Source organism: Aulonocara sp. 'chitande type north' Nkhata Bay, linkage group LG18 (genome assembly GCF_057382095.1).
Source record: "Aulonocara sp. 'chitande type north' Nkhata Bay isolate Kocher_YH1m ecotype deep benthic linkage group LG18, A_spYH_male_GT1.1, whole genome shotgun sequence".
Taxonomy (NCBI): Eukaryota; Metazoa; Chordata; class Actinopteri; order Cichliformes; family Cichlidae; genus Aulonocara; species Aulonocara sp. 'chitande type north' Nkhata Bay.
The window spans coordinates 13,439,434-13,450,230 of NC_141361.1; the positions used below are offsets into that span (position 1 = coordinate 13,439,434).

The window sequence follows — 10,797 nt, forward strand, 5'->3', positions numbered from 1 at the left end:
ATGTGAGTTTGTCACGATTTTCCATGACACTTGTGCGAATGATAGGTAATGTACTCTTGTCATTCTGGATTTCATACATTCTAACGCCCACTCACAGCATTTCATTCGTTTTACAACCTCACCCCATTTCTCAAACGACTGAGGAATCAGCTCCCAAAAATTTGGCTCAAAGAGCACAAATCTTTTGCTTTTTAAGGGAGCCGCATTTTTAGTGTCATCCATTGAGCAAAAACACAACTCCATTCACAAGTACAGGATCTGTGTCCACTCACTGAAACAGTGCGGTTCTGTAAAAACAGACGAGTGCACTTAAGGAATGGTAAGGTGTAGGAGAGGAAATACCTGGCGCATACCTTATTCCTGGAATGTTTTTATTAGGCTTTCCACAAATGTCGCCATTTTGAAGTGTGCACACTATAAAGCACACTGCAGGCTCGATCACTCAATCAAGCCGAGCGTGCCTTCAATGGGGAACCTGTGTCGAGGCCATGGATATGTTATTTAAACAGCTGGCACAGTTTAGTGCGGCATGTTCAAATGCACACAGGTCTGAAGTTGTGGAACTGCAGCGGGGGGAAAGCACAGGCCTACTCCAGTTTTCAGCGGGACTTGCAGTGTCATCACAACCAAAGGCTTGATCGAGCAGTTGAGTTAACCTGCTGACAGTAGTCAGGTTACAAATTAGTGCAAACAACAGAAAAAGCACAATGCCTTTTATACCGGCACAGTGGATTATTAATGAATACCATTCGCACATCATACAAAGTCAGTACGTGACTTTAAAAGAGATGTGTGACCTTTCAGGAATTATGTTTATTTGCTTTTTGCAGAGTGGAAAAATGTAAAAATTGACGCCACTCCTATGTTTGTTTTATCTTTGTATTTTCAAGCCCTAAATGACCTTTTTGAATGAATGAATTAACATATAATGACATTAAAACCGGCAGCACAGTGGCACGGTGGTTAGCACTGTTGCCGCACAGCAAGAAGGTCCTGAGTTCAATTCCAACATCAGGCCGGGGTCTTTCTGTGTGGAGTTTGCATGTTCTCCCCGTGTTTGCGTGGGTTCCCTCCGGGTACTCCGGCTTCCTCCCACCGTCCAAAGACATGCAGCTTGTGGGGATAGGTTAATTGATTAATCCAAATTGCCACTAGGTGTAAATGTGCAAGTGAATGTGAGTGCGAATGGTTGTCTGTCCCTGTGTGTTAGCCCTGCGACAGACTGGCGACCTGTCCAGGGTGTATCCCGCCTCTCGCCCTATGACAGCTGGGATAGGCTCCAGCGCCCCCCGCGACCCTGAAAAGGATAAGCGAATGGATGGATGGATGGACATTAAAACCGCATATCAAACCATAACTTGTCTAAAAAACACAGACTTCAACGCACAAACACAGACTACAATTAGCAGGCAGCTAGCATCTGTAGCCACCTTTGTCACCAATGAAAGTGGCTTAATCATTCATAACTTTAACCCTCAATACAATTGTAATGTGGTAGTTGTATAAAAATTCACAATCCTTACAATGGCCACAAACAGGGAAATTAACCTTAAAGACCGTATCAGGAAATAAACGCCTTTATTTCTGCTGTAAAGAAAGGATGGAAGAAGAAGAGGGCAAGGGTGGGCAGTCCACAATTAGGACTTAAATTGTAATATTTGCTCTTACCAGTACCACAGTATGAGGAGATTACATTAATATGAAGGAGAAGTGAATTTATTATTCATGTGTCCCTCCACAACAGTCCCAGTTTTCATGTGGCCGCTTGAGAAAATTAATTGCCAGCCCTGTTTTATGGTGATTAACTCTCATTTGGCGCCAACACCAGTCGTGCAGTTGAGAAACTGCAGGGGTTTTTTTGCTTTAGGGAGGACAGTGGGGTACTGCTAGCATGGCTCTGGAGTTTTATCCATCACAAAGCATTTGCGGTTGTCCAGCACATTGAAAAAGTGCCAAGTTCTGATTAGAGTGCTATGAATCTCATCTAACTCTAAGCAAGAGAACTAATAAGTGTATTTTTTTCAAAGGTGGATTATGCCTTTTAGTGCTTGTGTAATACAATAAGCAGCACTTTGAATTGTTATGTGTCCACAGGGTATCTGAAAGTGTTTCAGTGCCTTTTGGAGTGGCCCACTTCAAGCCCCGGAGAACTCCCCTATTCTCATTTATCAAATAAAAAGCACCTCTCTTTGCACCTTTTGAGAGAGAACGAATTAAAAAAGCAACATTTTTACTGTCTGTGGAGCCATGTGTGTGTGGTGTGACGAGTTGGACCAGTATGATTCCTGGTGTTAACAGCTAATAAATTGGGGCCCATCCCCTCTGTGCTCTACTGGCTCAATTATATCCACATGTAGCCAGTATTCCTGCCATGTTAGCCTGAGTGTGCTGCATATTTTTAAAAGGTGGGTTTCCATAACACTTGCTGAAAGCTGCACTGGTTGTTGGGACACATGTTTGGGCTCTGTGGAAGCCAAACGCTGGCTGTTTTAATGCAGAGGTGCTGTGGAGCGCAGCAGGGGCCAGCATGTGGTCTTTGTTTCTCTGTGAGCAGAGACGACAAACAGGTTTATTAGCCAGATAGAGCCGAGAACAAAAAGAGGAGCTTATTGCACCTTTGTCTACAAGTTTTCAACATTGTAACTGACACGGCAGTTTATTAAATGAACCGACATCGCGCTAATGCGGTCGAATGCGACTAATCCTGCTCTGGATCCCATTATTCATTCAGGCTGTCTTGATCGGCTTTGGTTGGTTTAACTGGTTTTCTCTGTTTGTAGGTGTACAACTGAATGCAATTAATATTCATTAAGGTTTTTTTTTTTTAAAGTCTTCACTAGTGAACCACTTTAAAAAACAAAACAACAAAAGAGCATGTGGTAAAGGTCAAGAGTTGAACTGGTCTCTCAATAATCTTTCATCTTTAGTATCAACTCAGTTACTTAACAATATAACACTTAGGCAATGTCATGCAACACATTGTTAAAAGGAAGAAATGAAAATGATCTACAAAGGTACAGACAGCTCTGAATGGTGACAGTCAAGTGTCGCTGTGAAATTCAGCTGCACTTTAGTTAAGCTAATTCAACAAAGCAACCTTGTTGAAGGCCCCCAGCAGCTACAGAAAGTCTCCAGGACTGTCTCTGGGCTGACTTTTCTAACAAATGTTTGACGGTGTCTGAAATTAGTGTAGGATCGGAGCCAGCTCTGAGAATGTCATGCCACTGGCGTGTGCCAACCTTTTCTGCTTAACATTCCCCCCCCCGAAACCCCCATCCCCCCACCTTGTCCACATCCCCCTACATTTTTTTTCCAGCAGAGGGGACGGCGAGCCTCAATGCTATCATTCTTTGATTCTGTTTGAATCTGGCCGCATGTGAGCAGGAAAAGGAGCCAAACGTGCTTCCTGAGTGTTCGGAGGGGGGAAACGCTGTAATAAGCAAGGGGGTGGGTGGTTAAAAATAACCGAGGTATATAAGCACAGAGCAGGATCCAACTCACTCTCAAACTCTCGCTGCCTCTCGCCCAGTCGGGATGTCGGAGCGGGCCCGCCAAGTCCGCTCTCTCACACTTACACACTGTTTTTCCATGAAAGTTAATGCAGTAAGGCAAATCCTCAGTGCGGGTGATGAAGCACTTGCAGACGTGACATAAACACTATGCACGGCTGTGCTCATGTCACTAAGTTAAACAGCCCAAAACAATTTCGGCAGTGACAACATGAAGCTTCATCATGGAGAACATGAAGCATACATCAGCGTGATGAGCTAATAAACCTCATGCTTGGTGTTTTTAACATTCCCATTTGTATTCTGTCAGAAACTTGGCATTTTGGGAAACCCGTAAAGTTATCTGCCTTTCCACACTCAAAGAAATACTGGACGCGGACATGATGTGTACAGTATTATTCTGCTGAGGTCGAGCATGTTCTCGCAGAACAGCATTGTCTCGTTCTTCTTTTGTGCTTTCTCTCTGTGAAACTGCACTTTGTAGTTTGTTTGATCTCTCCATTTTTGGCTGCACGGGGATGGGAGGTTCTCTTTAGAAATAGCTCGTCTTTATTTTACACCAAGTCCTGAAAAGCATGTTGGACAAAAACAAAAGAGGATGCTTAAAATTCTCAACAGTATTGTCACAGTCCTACGTGGGAAAGTTTTTCTTAAGAGAAAAGAATAGATTTTACAGAACGACTGCTGCTGTTAATGCAACAACATGTCAGCAGCTTCATTACTCCTGAGCAACATGACAGCCTGTTGATAAGTTGATCACCTCACAGCACAGATAAGACAGCAACAGTAATAGTTCGAACAATTGTGAAATTACATTGTTGCCCAATTGTAAAACGATTGTGTAAATTTCAGTTCAGGGAAAGAGGCTTCGCTGGAAATTGTACTAATCTATACTTAATCCTGCCATATGATGACTTTAGTGGTTCCTCTTCTGCAGTAAGAGCTGAAAGTGCAGTCTTTGACTCCAAGAGAGACGGTGCTTTTACTGACAAGTGCACTGAAACCAAGATATTTGTCCTGTTTTTCCTTTTTTACTTCTGACCTCTGTAGAGTGGAAAGCACGTGGGGGCAATTTTCCCCACAGGGATCAACTGAGTACCAGTTCTTTATGAACTTGTTACAAATCTTTGAGTGCAACCTGAGAGATGTTTTTACGTGGGCTGCTGCAGTCATAAGAGTGTCCCGCCCATCGTATGTCCAGCATGAGTATATGCCCGGTGCGCTCAAATGAAATTCTCTCCTCGGGTATGCACACTTCTCCACAGGAAGTGACAGCTCAGAACGAAATACAAACCCGTCTCCTAAATGTTGTACCAAGTATTCCCACAAGACATGCCAACTACTTTTGTTGCCTTTCACATCAATTTGCTCTGCTTCACAGACCAGTGCACGCTGAGTGAAGTTTAACGTGGGTATGGGCTGCTCGCGTATAAACGTTTCGGTCATGTTTGGCTTGGTTTTGAATCCGCCAGGTGCAGCATCGTTGAGTCAAAGATTTCCTATTAAGCGGTGTTAGTTGAAACAAAGTATCTAAAATGTGCACTGTGAGAATCAGTAAGTCTGTAAAAGGCTTCAGGTAGAGGTTATTTAATAGATACAGTACAAATTCAGGGCTATTTACAGATAATTAAACGAGCCAAATTAACCTTCTTGTCGTTTTCACCTTTTTTTTTTTATAAATACAAACCTTGAGCAAGAGCTTGTATAAACATAAAATCAGCAGCTGTGGCTCAGTGGGTAGAAAAACCTGATGTTTCATCCCAGACTCCCCCTGTTCAAGTGTCCTGAAAGGAATCTGTTGACATTTATGAGACATATATAAAGTATGTCGAAGTCACTGCAACAGACCAGTAAATAATAAGCCACAAAAATGCCATAAAAACACAAATATTTAGCCTCTTTGTTTTTACAAGTTAAACAAGTGAGATCCAATCTTTCTCTTAGAAAGAAGGCAAATATTAATAGTGCTCCCTTTAAGTGAGACAAAAGCATGTAGTAAAATGCTAAAGTTCAAATGGCACTGGTGTAATATACTGTTGAGACAGCCTGTTGGGGTTTTTTTCATATGTGGGCTTTAGCAGAGCGACAAATCTTGCATAAGGTTTCTGAATTTAAACATAGTGGTGCAAGAAGATTTTAAGCAATGTCTCTAAAAAACCTTGAGTTCTTTGGTAATTGCCTAAATGTAATCTATCAGGCATTACAGGGCAGTAAAGGTAGCTGAGTAAGAGAGGAAGTGAGATTGCTCTCACTCTCACTAGTAGCAAAGCAAAAAAAGGCTCGCGGAGCAGAGCAAGGGTCAACAACAGCGGTCATGGGTTCAGACATCAGGCCGGCTGCTGCGCTGCCTCTAAAAACACATTTCCTCTCTGGCCTTACTGGACTTCTTCTGTGTGACGCACTTTCCACTGAACACACAGAGCTGACAGGGCTCAGGATGTGGAAACCTCACAGCTGAAAGTTTACTGGTGAAGGTGGTGGACATGACAGCTTGATGAGAGGTGGTGTATCTGTCATTAGAAGCTGACTTGGATCAGGTCATTGGCACACTGAGTACTTTTGCGCTTTTTTAACCTGCTGAGGTTGAGGATAAGGTGTGTGTCTCTCTTGGGGTTTCAGGTTAAATCCTACATAAAGTACAGTTGGAGAGTACCTAAAATATAGTGTGTACTTCAGGTTCCTATCTTGGAGTTGCATAGGTTTCTTTTGACTTATTCTGTGCTGCATTTTAGAGGGAAGCATTCCTTCTGAAATAACAAGTCTACATTAAACTTACAAAAAAACTAGCTTAACATCAGCTTCACGTGCAGATAAATGGCTGCTTACAGGTAATCTAAATCATTACTCATCCCCAATTGCCTCCACTAATCGTGCTTCAGTGTGACATTTAATAAAACACGTGCTTCTTAAAACAGTCTCTTCTTTCATTGCACTATTCTATGTTGAATTGGATCCAAGGAATAAAGTTTAGGCACCAATCTTTCTAATTCCATCACACTTTGGGAAAAAGTGGCACAAAAAAGTGCGGAGTCGTACCCTGCAGAAAGCCTGTCTTCATGACCTCTGGAGCCAGGCGACTTCCTCGGATTCCTCCAGAAAACAATCCCCCTTTCCTCAAATCTCTCGGTCGAAGTAGCAACAAACACTAACGCTGATTTGTGATGCAAATGTGAACCCAATCGAAACCAGTAGCCCCAATTATGTCATTTACATGTGAACGGGACGTTAGCTTAAATTACGTTTATATCAGGAATGGTTAAAGCGTAATAATACCCCCCTCAAAAAAAAAAAGGGGGGGGGGGAGTTTCAGACGACCCTGGCGCCTGTTTAGACAGGCCCGTTGTGAGAGAACAAAAAGCATCTACCATTAATGATAATGAGCCGGCACAGACACCTACACTGCGCGTATCTTTACTGAGCTCTTATAAGTTTAACAAAAACGTGTTTATTTAAATAGAAACCCCTTTAATGGAGGCTCTTGGACCAGTGCGTGAGGAAGTGTGAAAGAAAAAGAGGCTTAGAGAGGCATCGAGATCAGAAAATAATAAATATATAATAATTAATAATGTATGCCACATATATACATATATTTTTTATTTCGTGGCAAATCTTTCAGTTTCTTTCCAGAGCTGAACCCGCTAATCCCAATCTAATGATATTTTTATTACTGTTCATCAGAAAAGCCACATCTCTTTTGGGTCCTGGTGATTAACTCGAGTACTGACAGCCTTTATTTTTAAGTTGCTGGTGCGGCTTTGCCTCCAGCAGTTTCTGTCACTGTACTTGTTCTTTTTAGATTATTACGTAAGTATATATGGTTGCTATACAGTGTGTTTATCATTTAAAAAAACAAACTTCAAATATCTTGCGTCACAATGTGGGAGGGGCCGAGCTAGGGCCCGCCCTTTTCAAAGAGGCTTGGTGCGAGCCGCTCTGCCTGTCACACACAAGTGAGCTGTGAGTCTGCACGAGCTGCTTTATAAAGCGCTAAATTTACCAAACTTTACGTTGTTTCCTGAGCTCTCACAATTGGCCAGGCGCGCTCGGAATAGGGTTATAAGGTTCGGAGGACCTCCTACCACTTTTAAACTTGTTCATGTATTTGATGTGAAACTGTGGAGAAGCGACAGTGAAATAGGCGCACAGACCCCTGCGCGGCTGCCGCTCAACACAGCACGATTTTGACAAGAGAAACTTATATTACTTTACCCAACGATGGCCTTATCCGGAGTGATGCTACCGTCATTTTCGACTTTCTCAAACCAAAGAGAAAAACCCTGGGAAAATGTAAGTTTGAAACAATGTCACGCAATTGTGTGTATGTGTTTTGTGTGTGTTTGTTTTTTTAAATATCCGTGATTTTGATTCTGCTTGTAATAATATAAATATCATGTAAGAATAATTTATTTGCTTCGAAAAAATATATATTTTGGTTCTAAAAAAAACTTTGCAGTCGCTTGTTTCTCATCTGCTTTTTTCTCCTCATTCCTACAGAGATGGAAGGGAGAGATGGACAAACTGGTCTCTTCGAGCTGGTCCATGCTTGAAATGGTACAAAACCTGGACAATCAAAACAAAAAGGAAGACGAGGATCTGAGTAACTATTTGGATCTGGATTTTATTCTCGCCAATACAACTGGCTCAGACAGCGCGATGGACTATCTGGGCACCGCCGACCCCAACATGTACACGACTGGAAACTCTATGCCATCGTTCCCAGCAGACGACCATCGCTCCCCACCGCCCCCGTACGGCGCCAGCCTCATGACAGAACAACTCCGCTCCGAAGGAACAGACAGCTATGGCATTACGCGCAACCCCAGCATTCAGGGAAGATTTTATGCCAGCACGGCGCATTTCCCCCGCCCGGAGAACATCAAAGTAGAGCCACCAATGGACAGTTATGGTCCCGTAATGGGCATGGTGCCCCAGAGCTGCAGCAAAATCAAGCAAGAAGGCAACGTTTCGTGCATGATGTCCTTTGAGCAGCCAAGAGTGGCCATCTCTCCCCGAGCGGCCAGCAACATGACCCCGCCGCTGAGTCCCAATGACCAGGGAGTTTCGGACTGTCAGGGACAGTTATGCCAGCCCATGAACTTTCAGCAGAAATATCACACAACTGTGGCTTTCCAGCACCACCCTCAGGCTCCACAGATGCAGATGGCCTACCACGCTCCACATGCTGGTTTTGGCATGTATGATGAAGCTCTCAGCCTGCAGCCGGGCGCACAGAGGGTGATGCTTACTCCACCCTCATCTCCCCTCGAACTGCTGGAGTCCAAACCCAAAAGAGGCAGGCGCACGTGGCCACGGAAGCGCACAGCCACGCATACCTGCACGTTTGCAGGCTGCGGAAAAACCTACACAAAGAGCTCGCACCTGAAGGCACATCTCCGCACTCACACCGGTAAGTTTGAGCTGAAGTATGCTATGATCTTTTTTAAGTGCGCAGTTACGCACAGAGCAGCGCATTGATTAAAACAAAATGCCGTTTCAGCACAGCCTAATAAACTTTTTTTCAAATTTTGTTCACGCAGGTGAGAAGCCGTACCACTGCAGCTGGGAAGGCTGTGGATGGAAATTCGCCCGCTCCGACGAGCTTACCCGTCATTTCCGCAAACACACCGGACACAGACCCTTCCAGTGCCACCTGTGTGAGCGCGCCTTTTCAAGGTCTGACCACCTGGCCCTTCATATGAAGAGACACATGTGAAGTAACCCACATAAGGACTCGGGGCGATTGGGGGAGGGGTTATTATTATTACGATTTCAACTGTATTTTTTATTTAAAATATTCCTCACATGACCAAAGACGCATATTATGATACTGAATTCAAAAAATGTTTAGTGTTATTGTTTAATAACGTAGCTGGTACTACTTTGGTTGTTTAAGCTTTAGAAAAGCTTTGTTTGCTTTAGAGCAGGCAGACCAAGAAGGGGCTGGCCCTGTATATACTACTCTCCTTTGACAGAACTGGAATGCTGTGTTTGACACAAAAGTGCCTTTCTGTGTTGTGCTACTGTATAAAAAAAAAAACTAAAAAAAAAAACCTCTTTGTGAAAGAAGACATGGCCAAAAAAGCAGTACATGTTCTCGCTGATAGGAATGCAATGCACATACAGTTGCCTAATATGTGCAAAGACAAAAGACAATGTTTTATTTAAACTGCCTCAATGTCTGAATGGCCTATACTGTTTTTTGTTTTTTTTAAATGCTTTTTGTCCATCTCAGTGTGAAACTCTTGGTTCCAGCCCCTCTGTACACTATCAGGGCTTGATGTCCTGTGCTTTATTTTTTACTTAAATTTATATAAAAAAAAAAAAAGTACCTGGATTTTATACTGTAAATCATGTATTTATTGTAAATATTAAAAAAAATGGAACTGAATTGTTTGGCTTGAGAAGTCTTTACTTCGCTTGCGTGCTTACTCATTCCTTACACTTGTTCACACATTTCTTTTTTATTGGATACATCCAGCCACTCAACATAACTCATAACTGCTTGTAAAAAGGTGCAGTAGACCTGCGGACTGTCACATCAGTTCTTCTAAATTGTACATCGAATTTTAAAGCACGAGCACTTGATTTCCACTGTGATGTTTTGCAGCTGCAAGACAGAAGGGCAGCCGCTTGTGGGCTTAGCCTATAAATACAAACACTCCATTTCCATAATTACAGAGAGAGCCAGGAGCCGTCTGGACAGAGGGGCACAGCAAACCCTCATCAGGGAGCCCTTAGACTCCCTTTCTGATGGGTAGAAATTATAGTAGGACATCAAAGAGCCTTAATACTACAATTACACACAGTCACTCTGCACTACAGTTTCAAAGTATCCAAGTCCGTGCACATTATGGCTGCATAGTGTCAGTGAGCAGTCGTTTTGCCCGCATCAAAGAGTGCATTGAGTGCATATATAAAAGCCAGATGGCATTTTCTAAAAAGCGTAGTCTTTTAAAAAACTTAATAAAACAGTTTTAATTGAATCAGTGTAACTCAGTTACTTTGTATAGTAAATTCACCTGCAGCAATAAAACGCAAATGCAAAGAGAGTTCAAATGCGTTTATCAACACACTGAAATTTATCATATTTTAAAACGAAAAAAGAGGAAGCACACACTGGGCCAAAAATATCTACCCAGTACATGCAAATATGTCGTTCTCATTTCACTTTTTTGTGTTCCAATATCAAACCAGACTTCTAAGACATAAAAACAATCAATGTTCGAGTCACTCTAGTTTTACTTCAAGAACTAGATTTAGAAAGAAGCATCACAAGAACAATTAAACT

At 42.7% G+C, this 10,797-nt stretch overlaps 1 protein-coding gene across 1 annotated transcript; it reads left to right on the forward strand.

The window, feature by feature from the left end:
* Positions 1 to 7,459: 7,459 nt before the first annotated feature.
* klf2b (Kruppel like factor 2b) lies at positions 7,460 to 9,897 on the forward strand. The gene is made up of 3 exons (XM_086270648.1): positions 7,460 to 7,796; positions 8,004 to 8,916; positions 9,047 to 9,897. Exons 1-3 carry the CDS (start codon positions 7,725 to 7,727, stop codon positions 9,220 to 9,222), a joined length of 1,161 nt encoding a protein of 386 aa, XP_086126774.1. The 5' UTR covers positions 7,460 to 7,724; the 3' UTR covers positions 9,223 to 9,897.
* Positions 9,898 to 10,797: the final 900 nt, after the last annotated feature.

Excerpts from the sequence above, each read along its gene's own strand:
- klf2b (XM_086270648.1), top strand. The coding sequence starts at position 7,725 with ATGGCCTTATCCGGAGTGATGCTACCGTCATTTTCGACTTTCTCAAAC. Across the intron at positions 7,797-8,003 it reads GAGAAAAACCCTGGGAAAAT|AGATGGAAGGGAGAGATGGA; the intron begins GTAAGTTTGAAA and ends TCATTCCTACAG. Across the intron at positions 8,917-9,046 it reads ACATCTCCGCACTCACACCG|GTGAGAAGCCGTACCACTGC; the intron begins GTAAGTTTGAGC and ends TTGTTCACGCAG.